This window comes from Neolamprologus multifasciatus, chromosome 20 (genome assembly GCF_963576455.1).
Source record: "Neolamprologus multifasciatus chromosome 20, fNeoMul1.2, whole genome shotgun sequence".
NCBI classification, from domain to species: Eukaryota; Metazoa; Chordata; class Actinopteri; order Cichliformes; family Cichlidae; genus Neolamprologus; species Neolamprologus multifasciatus.
The window spans coordinates 14,222,772-14,242,180 of NC_140458.1; the positions used below are offsets into that span (position 1 = coordinate 14,222,772).

The 19,409-nt window shown below is 40.0% G+C and overlaps 1 protein-coding gene across 6 annotated transcripts in view; it reads right to left on the minus strand.

Annotated features, from left to right (window-relative positions):
• Nucleotides 1-19,409, minus strand: part of LOC146494635 (poly(rC)-binding protein 4-like) — a 46,430-nt gene that overhangs the window by 15,300 nt on the left and 11,721 nt on the right. For 5 of the 6 annotated variants that reach the window (XM_085145019.1, XM_085145021.1, XM_085145022.1 and 2 more), the window contains 5 exons: nucleotides 7,390-7,579; nucleotides 6,533-6,556; nucleotides 5,175-5,207; nucleotides 3,535-3,651; nucleotides 200-331 (listed from right to left, as the gene is read on the minus strand). In XM_085145019.1, coding sequence (XP_085001145.1) covers nucleotides 200-331; nucleotides 3,535-3,651; nucleotides 5,175-5,207; nucleotides 6,533-6,556; nucleotides 7,390-7,497 — 414 coding nt within the window. In that variant the 5' untranslated portion in view covers nucleotides 7,498-7,579. The remainder of the gene's footprint in view (nucleotides 1-199; nucleotides 332-3,534; nucleotides 3,652-5,174; nucleotides 5,208-6,532; nucleotides 6,557-7,389; nucleotides 7,580-19,409) is intronic. The other variant, XM_085145023.1, reaches the window with a different exon arrangement.

The window sequence follows — 19,409 nt, forward strand, 5'->3', positions numbered from 1 at the left end:
AGAGTTTCTACTATATAAAATGCATGTGGGCAATTATGCAGCCTGCTGAAAACCAGAAAAAAAATCTAGAAAAACATATCACTCCCTTCTAGGTATAGCTTCTTTTCTAGGAGATTCATTCTGTCAATATTTCAAATATGAACCTTTCTGTGAAGTGTGGGCATGGAGCATGGACTGGATTTGTGTTCTGGGTGCTCACCTCCCTGATCTCCTTTATCTTGGCCCCTCCCTTCCCGATGAGGGAGCCACACTGGCTGGCAGGGATGACCAGCCGGAGGGTAACCGGTGGCTTGGAGCTGATGGTGCCGTTGGCCACCAGTGCAGTTAAGTCCTGGAGGGAGATTTAGAAAAATAGCAAAAATGGTTTTGAGATTCAACAATAAAGCACAAGAAGGAAGAGAGGATCTAAGAGTGTGGGTCAAGGTAGACAGAGACTGAACGCAGCTCATTTTACCAGTCAGTTTTGGATTCATAGCATCATTAGCATTACATCCCAGTCTAAAACTATGACACCAGTGCAGACAATATAATCATGGTTTGGGTTGGACCAGTTATAGTGCAGCCAAACGTAATTACTGCTGCAAATCCAACAACAGAAAAAGCCAGTGGGATCCACACAGGAAGTGTCAGGTGTGAGGCAGATAGAGTAAAGAGCAATCCATCATCCACACCTTATTAACCTCCGTCTCTGCGTCTCTATGTTCCTGTATTGGGGTGGAGCAAAGTCCTGGAGTTAAATCGTTAAATTAGGCATGAAAAAGTTTTTTCTTTTGTAGATTTAATAAAAGGCTCCATGTTTAAGGGAAATGTAATGTGAGGATATGTTTTTCTTTTTTTTTTTGTTCAGTTAGCATTCTTGAAACTCGTGTTTTAAAATACATTTTTTTTAAAAATACATCTATGATTCCTTGAGAAATATCCTTATTTACCTCAGGACTTCACTGAACATAGTTCAGCTTATTATTTTAACATTTTGAGTTAATAACTTGAAATTTTGAGGCAATAACCCAAAATCTGGTCTTGCAAAAAATGTTTTTTCCTTCCATTCATCCCCATTTCCTTTCCTTGCTGTAGATGACAGCTCAGTTGTTTAAGGAAACAATATCACCTGAACAACAAGCCTTAGCCAAAGTTAAACATTCAAACCTTTAGAGTAAATGCGTTCATATGCCTTTCTTATCAACATACGCTGCTTTGAAACTAAGCAGAAACTGGATTTTGAGACTGAGATGATGAGTGTTTTTATAGTGCAGGTAGCAAAACATCCATCTGATCTGCTGTGGGTGGAGATCGAGGTTTTAATTAATGAACAGTGTCTCTCTGTGAAGCTTTGAAATGTAAATATGCTTCCCATCAGAGTTCAACCAACAGCAAATCTGACAGAATGCAAAACATGCAGCTCGACTTGAATGGTTTGCACTCGGGCCAGTCTGTAAAATCAGCAGAGTTTGCCGCAAAAGGGGACAGCATGTGTGTGTAGCCTTATGGGATTTTACTCATGAAGGAAACTGTATAATATGTCTAATATCGCTCAACTTTAAAATTTGAAAAGCATATTCTGGTGTGCCTCTTGTGAATCTCTGCTCCGCGTCTATATTTATCAAGGCAGATCGGGCTCTCTGACGTCTCGTCTCATTAGAAGATGCACACACGGCTCATCTGTACAATCACAAGACTCTCGGCGTCATTCTCTTGATTTGATCTAAAAATACGAGCCACATCTTAACAAGTGTGAACGTTTTGATACTTTCCATAGAGAAAAGAGGCTCTTAAAGCAAAATTGGTGGAATTAAGATGGCTGGTTATACAAGCGCCACTCACACAAGGGGTTCCTCAGCTTAAATCCCCAAAGCATATTGTGCTGCTGGTGGGGTAAGGGCTCTAATACAGAGAGATTATGTGGCTTTTATGCATGCTGTGCTTCAACACCTGAAAACAAATTACATGTATGAAAGTGTAGCGAATTTCCTGATCATTAGATCACTGCATTTGCATAAATGTGGCAGCAGCTGGGGAAAACATGAGCTATAAATCACGTGAGCATAAAACTCACACAACTGATCAACAGCCAAACAGGAAATGAGTGAGGTCGAGCCGCTCTGTAATCACAAACTGTTGAGACAGAAACAAAAGCGTATACTAATAGTCAGTGCCCCAAATTTATACTATTTCCCTTTGGTTTTAATTAAAAGTGTCAGACATACAATAACTCAGCTATGGTGGAAGCAGTGCACAGTGGGTCAGCCAACATGTTGCCATGGAAACCCAGGCGTTTCAGGGTGAGTGTGAAAGATCTTTAATGAATACTGCACTGTGCTCCCAGCCAGAGTGTGTTTACTGAAGGCTGCCGACCTGAGCAGAGAGCACCTGTTCCGTTGCTCGTATCTGCTGCGACGCTAAATCACAGCGAAGGCGGCTCTCATTCCACCATATTAATTAGCACTGTGATAGACAGCCACCTTGGGGATTAATAGCATGAAGAAACTGCCGTAATTCACCTATAGATGACGAGAAGTGTACGACACATTCTCATTAATGAGTACAAATTAGTAACATTTTCCTCTTTTAGTACCCGGACGGTTCATAGCACTCCAGAAAAGCATAAAGAAAATAACAGGAAAGAAATAAAAATGATAGATGTAATCCAACAGCTTGCTGCACGTCATTTATAATGACATTCTTGCAAAGGTCTGAATGGTTTCGCAACAGCAGTTACATCCACCTATTCAAGATTTTCATCTGCAGAGTAATCTAATATGAAAGCACATCAAGAGCTATGCAATATAGTCAGTTTTTTTCCCCTTCCATCACTGCAGTTTAGAGTATAATCAATAGCGATAAAAGCACATTAGTGGTAAAGCAGAGATGAAGCACAGGAAATTATTTCTTGTACTAATGTGGCAAAATGGCTTCTTTCACTTTTTCCAGGTTCAGCAAACAAGATGTTATGGCTTCACTAAGAATTAGACAACTTCAAAAGGCAAACTGCACACATTTTCTGATTTCAGGTTGGTCTCCTACATGACAAACCTTCATATGCATGCAACTATTGTAAAATAAATACATGAACTCATTTCATCTGAGTGTCACAGCAATGAATAACAGGCCTCATTTTAGCTTACAAACCTCTTAATATATACATAGTGCTGTATTACCCCAACAAAGCACTTGGCTGTCAGAGAGCAGGCTCATTGTCTGTAAAACTCCCTGCTGCTAAGACTGCTGGGAGACATCCCATGATGCACTGAAGATTCTCCTCCTCTCCCTTCGTTTCACTCCCTGTGTCTATAAGCTGCAACTGCATATCATAACTTTGTCTTCTCTCTCCCGTAGTTTATGTTTTGTCCAGTTTTTTGTTTTTTCTCTTTGCTCTTCTTCAAATCGTTTCATTGCCCTCACTCCAACCAGTTATGGCTGTCCCTTTGAGTGGTTCACCCAGAGGTTTCTTCCTGTTTTGCCAACAGCTTGCTCACTTGTAATATATTATATACTAATATATACAGCAGTATATAAATAAAAGTGAAGTAAAAATACCTCCTCCAGTTTGTATGTGATCATGGTAAAAGCTCTGAAGACGCTGTCTGTGGAGCCCGTGATGGTGATGATCCTTTCAGGACAGGATCCCTCTGAAATGTTGACTCGTGCGCTGCTCTATTGAACCAGAAGTCAGCAGGTTATTTAAATTTCAGTAAAGGAATAGTTGGAAAATAAGTCCTTTTGCATTTTTTCTGTATAACAGTTGGAGGTGTGATGCTATATTTAAGGTTATATACTTAGCGTACTAACTTAGCGTAGTGTAACTTGTAAAGAGGATCAGGCCTGTTCCAGCTTTTTGGACAGCCTGGAGACACTTCAGTGATTGCCCCATTTCCACTTTTTGACGCTAATCTTCACACCAATTTATTGGAAACAGGGAAGATAGAGCTGGTCTAGCAGATGCCTTTAGCCCACTGTGTCCCATTTATGTAATACATAACATAAAGTGTAAAAAATGTTGAACTTTTTACCTTTGGTTGCTGTATCCCCATAGTTAACATACAAACACAAATAACATATCCTTCCTCTTTTCTTACTCTTGACAACTAAAAATATGATACACATTTCCCCAAATTTCAGCTCGTTCTTCTTGGTCTGTTCTAAAGTGGCAGTACAGCTCGTAATTTTAGAGAAAGTAGAGTGATAATGACATAACATTGACACGAGAAGGTGACGCTGTTTCTGCCCTCATCTTCTTCCATTTTGTATGCTGGCATTTCTGGGTAAAGTCACATGAGCGGACACAGGACTGTGTTCTGACCTCTGGGACATTTTCTCCAGTCAGCCCACTGACTCATTCCCCCCACTGTGACTGTAAGGCCCAGTGAGGACTGACAGGATGAGGCTCATATAATTGGGAAGTAACAAAAGGCCAGAACTGCCAAGCTAGATGGATGGATGAATGGATGACTACCACTAGTGAGAGGTTTGTCCCTTGTCCCATGACCTCACTATTCTTCTGTTTATCCGTATGCCTCATAAAGTACGACATAAAACCTTAGCAGCAAGAGAAAGAATCAAATGTGCTGTAAAGTGTCAGCCTAATTATTTTCTAATACAAAGAGTTATCCAAGCCGCATTAGTTTGGCTGCACCCTTGAGATTTATAAAGAGGGAATCGAGGAGCAGACATAGAAAAAAGGAAGTTGTTTTAAGCAGGAAAAAGAAATAGAAAAGAAAATTGAGAGAGAGAGCAGCTAGATGAGGTGCAGTGAAGAGAAGAGAGGGAGGACTTAAATTGAAAAGGTGCTGTTATTGCCCAAAAGGCAATTCGGACAATGCACCTGTTCTGTATGCTTTTCAGACTCAAACCTCCAAAACAAGAAGAGAGAACTGAGCTGTATTATTATTACATGCAACTGCCAGAAAGCCTGACCAGTATTAGACGGCCTCTTGAGATTAAATTGTGTTTTCTCTGGAGATGAACATACTGAGGGCCTAAAATAACAGAGATCGAGTGGCTTCATGTCTTGATGTAAAAGATAGGGACAAAGTGGTGCACGGTAACAGCTAGTCACATCAGAGAAGCTGCATTCACTAGTCTCAAATGACACAAAAACATAATAATTAACAAAGCAGAATGCTAAACAATTCTATTGAATGGTGTTGGAATGGTGATCAAAATCATGGACACTGTACCTCTTCCCGTATTCGTTTCACAGTCTCTCCTTTCTGAAAAAAGACAAAATGAAGGACAGCTTTAAACAGATGCAAATGTGCTTCAGTTCACCAAACAGTTACAACACATTGTTAGGCAAAATCTGCCATTTCTAACCACGTTAGACAGAAATTGCTCAGAAAACAAAAAGCATCGATAAGGCTTCAGTCTGCAGTGTATGCAGCGATGTTGTCATTTGCACTAACTTTGCAAAAACATATCAAATATACAGCATCTGAGCATATGAAGGAAATGTACACCTGCTGTAACGGCTGTGCTCGCAGCACGTGTGAAGAACTCCTGCCAGCGACAATAACATTTTGTCAGACTTGTGTCACACTGCAGCACATCGTCCGCTGATTTTTTGATTGCTTCGTCTCCACTCTGCTATTTTATTCTGGCTCAACTTCATCCAACCTGTCATACCTCTGTTCACACTTTCGTGCAGCAGCTGACGACCACTTTCTTTCACCAGTACCAAAAGCAATGTCATCTCACACCTCGGCAAACACTGTGGTTTATGATCTCGGGAAACGTATTACTTGGAGTCTATTGTGACTGTGCTGCTGGTGTTCTATTGATGGGAAAAGGATGAGCGGTTTTCCCAAAGAGATAGGAAGGAAAAAAAGGCTGGAGGGTGGAGCAGTTATTATTTAGACAACTTATTAGCTCGAGTACTTCAGACAAAGTGCCTCCCACTCTGTCGAGCTGCACAGTATGCCCCATACTCGAATGCTTTCACCCCGCTTCCTTTTTTACATTTTCTGTTGTCCACATCCATTGCAAAATCATTCTTTCCAGCACTTCACAGTTTTCTATATTCCTCTATTTTTCTTCTTTCATCCATTGTGATGCCTTTTGTAGGTGCAGAAGGCTCGATAGTAGGGGCTACTGAAGCAACCCAGTCTCAATAGGCATTTCCTAGCAGACACTAAAAGTGCCCACAAGGGGCCAACTGTAATGCAGTATGTCTTTGGAGCTCAGTTTCAACAGGAGGCTTGCAGTCGGTGCTCTAATGTTTTTGTTTGATGGATTACTATGGTGCTTTGTGAAAGGTGGGGGAGGTCTTAAGAGGGTTGGTTGAAGACAATTACATTTAGGATGGGAATATTCAGAACAGCAAGTCTTTGTTACAGAGCTTTGTGTTCTGGTGATTCAAAACAAAAAAAATGGAAGAGGGAAATTATTCTGCAGATGCTTTGAATGATGGAAAATGGCTACTGAGTTATATAAGAGCAAAACATCACCCATATATTTTAAATCACTGGGTTTTTTAATGATTATTACCTTTATATATGCATGTATGTTTACGAGTAGAATTAAAAATAGGAATTCTCACCTTTCCTATGATGCTGCCAACCTCCTGAATGTAAAGAGATGAAGATGATAGAGCATAAATAGAAAACAGGGAAAAGGCAAAAACTGATCACCCTCATAGTAACTGTTTATTTTTAGCATGTATGATTATGAAAAAGAACATTTTCACAGGACTCTATGTGCACCTGTGAAAAACTAAGTACACCCCATTGTTCAGTACCTTGTAGAATTGCCTTTAGCAGCAATAACTTAAAGTTATAACTTAAATCGTTTTCTGTGTGACTTTATTTGTTTAGGATTCTTGGCATTATTTTCATTGAAACACCTTGATTTTTTTTTTCCAGCCATTTCGTTGTGACCCCTTTTCGGCCAAGCTTTAACGGCCTCTGTTTCACTCTTTGAAACCATCTTGACTGTCAGTGACTGTGACTGCAGGACCCGTTCATCGTGTTTGTGCTCATAGGCTTTGTTTGGTTCTTGATACATGTGGCTTGGAGTTTCTCTAAGCATCGTACGGTCTGACTTTAGGGTGAATTTGCTGGGATGCCCACTCCTGTAAAGACTGTGGTATTGTGTTAACATGCAGCTGAATCCTGGAGGCCAGCAAGCTGCCAGAACTTGTGCTTTTACAGAGGTGCTCACTCTTTGTCATGATCAATTAATCAAATGCATTTGATTATCAGTGCCTGGCTGCTGTTTGCCCTCTTAATTCCGGTGGAAACAGTGAGGGTGTGCTTAGTTTTTCGCAGGCCTGCCTATCACATAATCCCGTGAAAGCTTTTTATTTTTCACATGACTGTGATGTGTGAGGCTGTGACAAATCTTGTGCTTGAAAATGCCTTGAGTGCTGAAGCATGCGCGCATTCATTCATAAACAACCTTTCCATGCATGAGCAGTCGTAGTGTGAGGGTCACTCCCAAGCCCCCGTCGCCAAAGTCCTGCTCACAGTTCATGGTGATGTGGGAGTGGCACTCAGGGAGACGCATGAACAAGGCTCATCCGCTGGTCACACAGTCAAGCGAAGGCCAGCACTCGTTCTGTGGTTGTCCGAGATCGTTCAGTGCTGCTCTAGGAGAGAACAGAATTCAGAAAATACGATTCTTAATTATTTTTGTGTCTGTAACATTTCCTCCCTAACACACATATGCTCATGCATACACTATTGTTTCTAGCTCATGGATTTCTGAACAAACATTATAAATACTTGAAGAGAAAAATTAATTCAGCAACATCATTCACTGAGCGCTATGTGGCACTATTATAACTAATGGTGTTCTCATTCATTTCTGGGAAATTGGATGCTTGTGCTGTATCTAACTCTATTGTTTACTAAACGATAATTCTGGGAGATCAAAAAAAATTCAGATAAATGAGGACAAATCAAAGCGGAAATCAAACACATTTGTGACACGGAAGAGCTTTCAGGCAGGCAGAATGTAATTGTAAGCATCTCGGTGAGAAAGTTGTTCATTAGTTCAAGTCGATGTAATATCGATGGTGAAATTCATAACAAAGTCCTAATGAACACCACTGTGCATGCAGGGTATTGACCAGGTGCACCAGCAGTGTCAGCGATGCTGCATCTCATCATAGCTTTGGGATTGGAAGAGACTGTAGGTGGCCATCGATGACTAACTGTGTCTTCATTACCTGACAAGCAGTTTCTCTCACAGCGAGCTGAGTGACTTTTAAAATTGGATGTAACAAAGAAAAAAAAAGAGTGTAGCAGGAGATTCATGCAAAGTTAATCAAATTCCATTTGTAACAGTTTTCATAAAATGGAAAATGTTTGGGGATCTGATTTTATCTGCTCCATCACACTCGGATGGAGGAAAAAAATAGTGTTATGGCGAAGCGGAGCAGAATTTATACACAGACAGCAAATTAGATGCATCTGTAGTCATCCCAGGATGACACTGTGGCAGCAGCTTTGTGCATGCCAGTTATGTGACAAACCGAATGATGATTAATGCCTGAGTCACCTGGATGCTTACAGTCTTAGCATGACATGCATAATTAGTTCACTGAGTCATTTTTGCTTCCTCTTGTTATTTATTTATTTTTTATATTTCCTTACATTTGTCAGCATGGAGAGCAGAAGTGCATGTACATGGGTGAAAGATGTGGATTGCTGCATCTAAATAAAACTGTTTCTTATTCGTTTTAGAACTTTCCAGTTTCCGATTTTTTAACAAAGTTAGCAACAATATTTTTTTTAGTCTAAACTAACTAGCTAAGGTTGGCATCACTTACCAATCAATAAATTAATAATTGGTGTATAAATGTTGAAAATTGTGAAAAATGTTGGCCACAATATCACAGCAAGAAGAAATTAGATCATTTTATTTTATTTTATCCTTGTTGATTAGTATAATAACGCTTTGGCTAAAAGCTAATGTCAACTAGTGAGCATCCTCAAGAGCAACATGGCAGGCTTTAATGTACCCAAGTTAATCATCTTAGATTGATGTGTTAGCAGGCTATATACTAATTAGCACCAACCCCAAGCTACAGCTGAGGCTGATGTCATTATTGTTACTGCAGTATTCTTAAAGGTTCAATAAATGAGATTATGAATATTGATACAGCAGCACATGGCTCTTTGCTATGTAGATATGAATTAGTAAAGTAATGATCTCTTAGCAAATAGTGAAGTCACATTTATAAAGAGGCTACTTCAGCGAGAGGCTGCTCACTGCACATGACATTGGCTTAGTTCCACCATTAGGGCAAGCCCCATCCCCACCTAACTCTAACCACACAGACCCATTTGGCTCTGCAGTGAGCGCCATTTGAAACCAGGAGCCCTGCTGTTAAACCGTCCCTGTGTTTCGTTTTGTTTTAAGAGAAAAGTGGTAATAAAGGCGGAAAGGTGGAGCACAGTTCAAAGCATTCAGCCAACTCAGTCCCCCATAAAAACTGATAACAGAGAAAAATTTAATTAATGTATTTATATATCACCCAACTTAAGTGCACTTGTTTTATCTCAGCTCAGAGAGTCTTGAGAGTCTTCACTAGGGTTTTACTGCTCTGCTTTACGCTCTGTTTTACAATGTGTCTGCCTCCTCTGTGAAGGAGTAGAGTTAGCTTAATTAACTTATCACCATCTTCCCCTAATCTCTACAGAAAAAATACATAAAAACAATGCTTCCCAAGCATCCTGCAAAACAGCGAGTATTGCTGAGCAGAAACTCCCAAAAACAAGCTTGGTGATGGTGGCAAATGGAAGCAATAACCAATAGACGGTAATAGCAACAATTGATCCCTTGGATAATAAAGTAGACTCAAACCACAACCAGCTGCATCAAATGATTCTTTGTGGGGCTTCATAGCACATAACAAATAAAGCTCAAAATTATAATAAAGAGGTTTTTTTTAAACACTATTCCTACATGATATTTCCAAAGTGTAAATATTATTTTCTCTATTCTATAGAGCTACATTTATGCTTACTAATTTCACCCATATCAATATATCTGTGCTCCTATCTTCCTTAGAAATTATATAACTACTTCTTTGGTCCAGTGGACTAAAACAATACGATACCTTTGACCCTACAGTAGAAAACCTTTTCAGCGGCAGAGTGAGCATTTCTTCTGTGGTTCAGAAATTGTTATAATTTTCTTTAAGAATGTCATTAAGAATAACAAAATTATCTCCTTTGACTCTTTATTTGAAAAGTATAAAATTTGCTATGAAATATTCAAATGTCCCTTCAAAGCAGTCCTGTAGACAGTTGCTAAAGATCAAACCAAAAACCTTAAAGTTCCTTTTTTAAACCTGTAAGACGAAATCCAACACATTAATCATGCAATACTAACTAAGACAAAAGATGCCTGAAAACAATGCCACTTGGGATCTCATTATTAGCTACATTTACATGCCAACTTCACTAGTTTCTCTGAGTATTAGCTGCCAAAAAAAGTTCTGAATCTGTAATTCAAGTCATCCAAGATGACACCAATCACAAGCAACAATGGGCCATAAGTTAAGGTAATCTAATTTCATTAAAATAAATATTTAGACCTCAGTCTTTGAGCTACACAACAACAGTGATCCTAACATTTGTATGGCAACAACTGCTGTGTCACGCAGATCAAATGATTTGGGATGTAATGCACTTTTAGCCCAGTGCTTAGCTCGAATGAGATGGAAGGCTGCCTGTCCCCATTCAGTGGATCAATGAAGTCATGACCTGCTCTGAAATAAAGAAGGTGAGATACTCTGTTTATGTTTCACTTAAGAATATATATATATATTACAGAGTGTTTTCTTTTCTTCACTTATTATTGCTTAGGTGTAAACAACTTACACTTTATATAGACACCTTAATTTCCATGCACTGTAAATCTGTTGTTTTCTATTTTTCTTTTGTTATCTTTCTTTATTGCAAGGAAGCAAACAATTGTTAAGTGTTTAAATAACTAAGTTTAACTGAGTGAGCATTGCCTCTAAAACTCTACTTTTGCAGTAACGGGAGGCTACATGGACCCATTAGCTCAACTAAGTTTTGAAAAACAAATGAAGAAAAAAGCAATGTATAAATTTATAAATAATGATGTTTGAAAGTTTAATATAATTTAATAATAATTTAGCAGTATGCACTTTCATATGACTGATAGCTAACCATCTAAGGTCTACGACATCATAACCCTAACCCTGCACTTTGGCATGTCAGTATCAACCATTGCTAGCAAAATGGTGCTTTGCAATATCAAAGAAAAACAAACACCTGAATCCTAAAATATCTACTAAGGTGATCTAAAGTATAACACTAAATGTGATTCAGAACATTTGAGCTTTTTTTAGGTATTATTTTATATAGTTTAAAAGGTACCAGTATGACATCATAGAAAATCCAAAACCTTTCTGTGACATTTACAGTAAAATGTGTCCACACAGCATAGAAAATATAAGCATGATTATTTTGTTGGCTTCAACCTATTTTCTTAAATGTATCAAACTGTCATTAAAATCCACATAACTGAACTGTTGGGATTAAACTGGAATATAGTTTAAACTCTGCACTTTCAATACAAGTTGAAACGGAGACTCTCTGAGACTGCTGCATCTTTGGAGTCAAGCATGTTCATTGACTCCAAAGGGTTAAAAAAGTTGAAATTAAACTTTTGCTACTGTATTTTAAGTAGTTCTGAAGCTGTGACAAGATTTGTCCACAAACAGGCAGACAAACGCCTGTCCAGCAGCTTTATGGTGGTTCTTCAGTGTCTTGGGGGACTACATTTTTGAACCATGACACACATGCACTCAGAGGGCGAAAACAACAACAGCTACGTTTTTGCAGCTAGTAATTAACGTCTCCCCTTTGACTCATCAAGGCCACTTGTCTGCCAAACACATTCCAACCAGCCTACAGTGCTAATGCATACCAGCCTACTGCTGCAGTCCTTCTGACAATGCCTGACTTATGTGTGTGCGTTTATAAATCTACATTCTGTCTATACATTTGGTGAGCTATAAGAGGAGATCATGTTTAATAAATGGCTGTTATTTCAGAGTAGATCCTATTCCGCAGTGACTTGTTGTAGGCAGGTTTATTGCTTTTACTTAATGTGCAAGGACATCGCTGTTTGTTTGATTTATTAACGCACTGGATGCCTGCAAAGACATGTTCAAATACTTGCACACAACCTTCTTAAGATGTCGCAGAGGTTGACTGTCTCTGTGAGCTTTATATTCCCACTGTGGCCATGGCACGTCTAACATGCCAGCCCATCAAAATGTGGCAGGAAGTGGAGCAGAGTGCCTTTGTGCTGGATTCAGTTGCATCAAATCAATCAGCCTTCATCTGCTTTTTTTGAAAGTGATGCTCATTGGATTGACTTACAAAGCTATTAGTTAGGAGCTCATCTACATACAATTTCCATAAATATCAAACAGAGCCGAAGGGGCTGGAGATAAACAAAAACTGGAGCATTTTACTTGCCATCAGCTACAGATTGAAGGCTAAGTAATCATGACTTTAAAGTTGATCGATGCATCCTGAACACATGTGTTATCACAGAGTACACTTATGCAACCCGTAGGCTAACTTCATTATCTTTAGGCACTGAGGGGCATGGCTAAAATGTTAGCACTTATTGCATTAGGAGTTAATGGTTAGAGGGATCATTATGTGCATCTCTGTGGGTTGATAACAAGGCATGTGCTCTGTGTCTGTGTGAGGGCGGTGAGTCTCTGAACTCTTCATTTCCAGAATCCCAAGCAGCACTGTTGCAGGATGAACAGAGCCCCTCTGTTCTAAATTAGACCTGGTAACAGAGAACACGGAATTAGCAAAGTGCAGACTGCACCACTACGCTGCCAAACTGCAGTCAGACTAGGAAAGAAAGGTGAAGAGTCCACCTACTGTTCTGCTCCTATGTCAGTTATATTGTGACCTGGGTCTTGCTCTGCTTGACTGCATAAAGCATGAAAGAGATTCAGTTATGAGTCACTGCTTTTATCCAGCTTTATATACACCGGATTAAGCATGACTTTGTAACACAAATGACTGAAAACAAATGGCCATAAGAGTCCTTGGTTACTGTTGACTAAGTAAAAGTAGCCAGGTTCAAATAATATTTAAGGAGATGGGGTTTTTTTGAGGGGGGGGGGGTGTGATTTGGGGGCTGCTATGCTAAACTGAACTATGACCGAGTATGTAATAGCAAAGGTCACCACTTTATTAGTTCATCTGGATGTTTACAAAAAGCAGTTTGGGTAATAACTGATTCAATTCAATTCAATTGTATCTATACAGCACCAATTCACAGCAACAGTCACCTCAGGGCACTTTACACTGTAAGATAAAGACTTTACAATATTAAAGGTAAGAACCCCAAACCCTTATCAGCAAGCACTTGGCAACAGTGGGAAGGGAAAACTCCTATTTGCCAGGAAGAAACCTCCAGCAGAACTCGGCTCAGGAAGGGGCAGCCATCTGCTGTATTGGTTGAGGGGAGAGGGGAAAGAAAAGATGTTGGGGGCATAAGAAGAGATAATTTTAGCCTTGCTAGCAGCTTGGCTTTGGGAAGGCAATGCCTACACCAAAATATCTCAACAAATAATTCTAGTGGTCATGTATTCTCCTAATTTTGGTTATTCTGACTTGTTTTTACGACATCACTAGGCTGACATTTACGGATTTTACTGAAATCATTTTTGCACAGATACAGAATTTCCTTCCCGCTTGTGTCTCTGTCACTTTTTGCTTACTAGTATCGCTATACTGCTGAACTGTTTGATGGAGCTTTTGCATTAACATTCGTGATTCTATGGACATTCATGTGAAAAATACTTAAACTAATCACATTCTCATTAGCCTTAGCTGTCCTTTTGGATTAATGCAAATGATCATGTCAGCATGCTAAATTCACACGAGAAGAACAGAGCTGACGAGCCTAAAACTGAGGCCAATGTGGAAGCGTCTTAAACCTCCTCTGGTTTCAAAAAATCAGTTAAGTTTGAATGGAAGTCAATGGAAAATTACCCTTTATATTTCACCTCGGTATTCCTGATGAATTTATGGTTGTTGGTTGCTAATTTTGCTAAGTTATTCATGTTACTAGCTAGGTTCAAATTAGTGAATACAACAAAATGTTCAAATAACTGTTTCCATTAGTGTAAAAAAAACACCAGTGGCAAAGCAGATTATGTTTTAGAGTGGTCCCTTCTTGTGACTGACAAATTACTAATGCTCAGCTCAAAACCACTTAACTAGAATTTACTAATCGTTGATGTTTTGTGGCCTATTCCACCATTTACATACAGTCTATGGCTAAAGTAGGTCATTGCAGTAGGACAATCTGCGTCCTTTCAGCATTTTCACTATCAATATGTAAGATTAAGTTGATTGAAGTTTTTTGCTCAAAGGAACAATTTTAGCCTTGTTGTCTTTATGAAAGTTGGTGCCTTCAAAATACTTGTAAATCTTTCCCACAGTCATTAAATGAGAACATATAGCACAGACAACATCACAACAAATAGAAAATTGACAGAAAATTGACAGAAAATCACAACATCATGCTTGTTATTAAAAAGATGTAACAATGTAAAATCATCCTTAAAGTTAAATCGAGCAAGAATCCAGAGTTGGTGTTTTTTTGTCAACCGTCCATAACCTCAAAGATATCATGGATAAAAGCAATCGGCATACATCCCCTGACAGCAACCACAGTTTTTTTCTTTTCCTTGCCAGATTTTCAGGTGCTTCCACTACAGAGAGTCTGTCAAGATGAAAAGAATGTTTTACGGTGGGCTTGTTTGGAGGACTGGGCACCTGTTCTGAGACAACCATATCCCTCACACAATCCTGGCAAATAGGCGATTCTGGGCTGGCTTAGAGGAAATGAAGAAGGACGTGCCTGGTCTCCATGGTGAACAACAGAAACAGGGTATGCCCCCGCCCCTCCATATGTGGGACCGGGGGTATTGTGTGTCTGCTCCATCAACACGCATAGGCGAAGAGGACAGGGTGTCCCTCGGGTGGGCACATATGGAGCGGTAAGTGGGAGGGTGTCAATGTGTGTACACACACACAGTGAGAGACCAAGAGGTGAAAGACCATCTACACATACGTATAACCCCCCCCCCCCCCCCCCCAACATTCATATACCTATGTGCCCCAAAACAAAACTCAAAACAAGACACACACACAGCTGCTGGGATGAAAGGAGTCAACAATTCACACAAGACACACAAATACAGACAGTGTCCAGTGGAAGCACAACAGCGGACAGGCTTTGATCTACTCAGAACTTCCACAGGAAGACTTTATACACCCATCTGTCACGACAAACTCAAACTGCTGCGATGTTTGAGCGCACGGGGTGACACAATGAAAGCGTCATCTCCTCAGACAATGATGAAAAAATACAACAGACAAAAGCAATAAATCTCCAGGCTCCTCTTTGCTACTGGTTAGTCGGTCTCCAAACTTACATGAAATGCACACGTCTGCTCGACTTACGTCTAAACAAATGTTCCGCCATTTTAAGCGTCTGTCTGTAAATCTGATTACTTACAGGAGAGGGTGTGTGAAAGCACTAACATAGCTAATGACAGCATACTGAATAGAAATGATGCAAAGGCCTCTTGATCAAATAAACTCTATTCCTTGTAATTGAAATTTTCAAAGTGGAAGTGCTTGCTTGGATTAGCTTAACCACATCACAGCAAATGGTCATTCCAAGATGCAGCACTTGTACCGCTTTTTGAGCAGCGCCACAGTGATGTCAACACATCTATGTGACTGTGGAATTTTTGCCTTTGTACAAATAAAGCGTACTATCTCAATAATGCTTTCAAATTCTCTTTAAGCTGCAGCTTATTGTAAAAACATCATTAAAGTTTAAACCTCTGCTTTAGCGCTACAGTGTTGTGTGGTGACTCAAGAAAAACTTTCTTCTAGTCTTCAGAAGAAGCTGCTAAATCCTGATCAGACCAAAGAAACATTTTGCATCACCCACGTTAGATTATGAAGGAAAAAAAAAGAAAAACTACAATAAATTGACAATAAAACCCTCGAAACAGTTTCTAACAAGAGTCTAATTGAGAATATCTTCTCTACAGTAAATCCCTTTTAGTATAGTTCAGCAACATATATTGCAAGAATAATGAGCACTCGATTGAAGAATTAAACGGTTACACCAATACAGCTGCACTTCCATAACCTCTCCAGGGTCGAGAGGCAAAAAAAGAGAGAGGAGAAGAGGGCTTTAGTTGTGAAACAGGAGAGGCTTGAAATTAAAGAGTAGTGTTTCATCTCTCGGCATGTCTGTCTCAGCTCTGTCACATATAATGGGAGGGGTCAGCCCTCGGCACAGAGGGGACTGTCCTCTGCTATCAGCCCACCGCTTCATCTAGCGTTAAAGCATAACCATGTAAGCCTGCAGTTCAAGTCGCCTGTCAACTGCAGGGCTCCAGAGAGGGTTATCAGGCCCCCGAGCTGTCGGCTGCTCCTGCAGCAGAGAGAACGGCCAGTGGTCACATTCACTACGGCCACCGCGCCTAAATGTGGGCTGACGCTGATAAGATTACCCCACGGAAGTGTGTTTTTAAAAGATTCAGTAAAACTACACAATTTCTGATTTCTGATTCTATAAACAAAGCCGCTGAAAAGCTGTCTTCACAATGAACGCGCCTAATTGAAAATCCTGTGATAACACGCCTTCTGAAACTTTGTGGGTTTGTCAGCTGGGTGGTGGTGGGGGGTAATACATTTGTAGCCATTTATACACACAATAATCGTATTCACACAAGCTGTAGAGCCACTGTTTATTTACATCACTGATATTGGAAACGGCTGCATTTTAAAAGTGGCAGGAATCGTTACTGTCAAGGCTTCTTCTTGTCATTGCAACTTACAGTCATGTCCGTTTGTCTATACAGCTTAGACACAGACAGCTTTCTGTTGCAGAATCTGCATACTTACAAGGGAACCCGGCAGCTAATGAACAGCGGTGTAATTGACATACTAGCACGGGAGTCTATAAAATGCCATCAGTTTCTCTCACTGTCAGGGAGGAGCAGTATTTATTTAGTTCTGGCTCAATGGGGATTAATAAGCATATACCCTTGAAGGAATGTAGCCACTCTGCGATTGATCAGTTCTAGATGCAGTTGTTTTTACAAAGAAACACATCCCCTCATTAGGTAAACCCCCAATCCCTCCCTTCTTCTCATTATTGCCAGTTGGGGGGAAAAAACAGAACAACAACACAAACATGCAGATAATGACCTTATAAGGAGATGTTTGTGAGCTGTCAATTGTTATATATATATGTATATATATGCCATGTGGCTGTTGGACCCAGGCACAACGTGTCACTGTCTGAGCCTGTATTTAAACTGGCTTTAGTTAGCATAGGGACAGTGGGGCCCAGGCATACAGATTGTACAACTGTCATTTAACTGTCAAATCCCCCCAACAAAAAATAAACAAATAAATAAAAATCTGGTTTCAAACAAAAAATCTTCAGCATATTTCATATGCTGTTCCCGACTGTTTATCCCTCTGGATACAACATTGAAATTTTCTAATCATTTGCCTTGCCTCTCCTTACAATGGCATGTCTCTTATTATCAGAGAGCTCCTACTAGGACCATATATCATTTTGAATGGCTTTTTGGCATGGTGGAGAATACACTTTGGCAGGGTATTAACTCCAGCTTTTATCCCATCCTTCTTACTGGATGAAGGTCACTCCCTCTATCTGCAAAATGACTTTTCTCTCTTCTCTTTCATCCCTGCTTTCCTCCCATCCTCCACACCAGGGCATGAGTCAGAGAATCTGACACCTCACAGGAGAGGAGAGTAGAGGGAGGAGAAAGTGAGCGAGATGGGAGACAAACTGAGGAAGAAAACAAGCGGAGATGGAGACAGTTGGAGGGAAGAGAGACAAGTTGATCAATATCTCAGAGAAACAAGGAACCTGAGACGATCTGGAGTGGCCCCCGCTTCCTTGAGGTACAAGACGCTGCATTAAACATGGCAAATCAATCAGTGCACAGATGGTGCAGGAGTCCTCATCATAATTCTCAGCTGTGCAATGTCCTTTATAGTTTCGCACAGTTCGTCTGCAGGATTATACTGCTTGCAGCATCACTACGCTTAAGTTGGCTGACTCAATGGTGTATTATTTGACATAAAACATTACCGCGCGCGTTGAGCTGAAACTACGGATTACATAAGCTTCAAAACAAACTGAGCACAAACCCAAAAATAGTGCGGTCCCTGCTAAATATTTCACGCGCTAGGCAGCTGAAGGGGGGATAAAAAGCTTCTCTCCTTCTCTGTCGCATACAAACACACACACACATAGATGCAGATGGCCAATTGAAAGAAAAACCTCCATTTAGTGTTCTGTAGAGCAGAGCGGATTACTTTCGTGAAGACAGTCTTTTAGCTTTTTCGCACGACATACAGGACTTACTGGATCTGAGTGTTTAGAATACACCTATCATTACTTCTTAAGGCGCTCTGTAAAGACAGCATAAAAGGTCCTCTTTGATGGTAACTTCTGGACTAAATAAATCATGCTCATGAGACTCTTTGTGAGACACAACAGGAGAGTCATGAGGCTTGCTTGGTCAATCTTTGGAGCTCAGCACAGAGCTATCTTTTCATAGCAGGGACAGCCCGAAGCTCTGTCAGCCACTGGGTCTGTTTAAAGAACAGCAGTGAGGGTCACATTGTGTTAGAGAAGAAAGGGTCTCTTCATAGGAATACAAGAAGATCCAAAAAAGGCTCTCTGTGCTGTTTATATGCAGGGAGGGCGCCAGATCACAAATCAACAAGTACTCATGTAATGTTGTTCCATAGCTTTCTTGTGTCTCATGGTAAAGCATGAGAATAATAATGATCACAATGGGAGTACAGCCTCAAGTGTCTGTAGTTATTAGATAGTGACAAGCACAGGTTAATCACTCAAAAGCAGGTTAATTGCTACAGGGGATTTATCTCAAGTATTAGAGAGGAAATTGATATGTATTGAAAAAATGCTCCTGTGATACAACATCTAAATTAAAGCCTGAAAGAAGACGATGATACTTCTAAGCTTCAAACACTGCAAGTTATTACAATTAAATTACTGCTGAAAAGCAGAAAAAAATAAGACAAAGATAAGTCTGTGGTGTGATAAAATCAATAGAATAATATTGAAATCTGCATGCAATTTAAGCTGTTTGCTGTCCCATGCTCTGCTTTCACTACAGGAATGCTCTTCCCGTATTCTCCTTATGAGTAAAAAGTGATTGAATATCCCCTCATATCACTCTGCAGAACTCTTTATTAGAGTAAAGTTGCTGTGCTGAGCTACATTTACTTGATGACTGCAAAGCAAAACTAAGCATTGTGCCTTTTTTTTACTCCCTCCTGCTGACGGATTATTGGCAG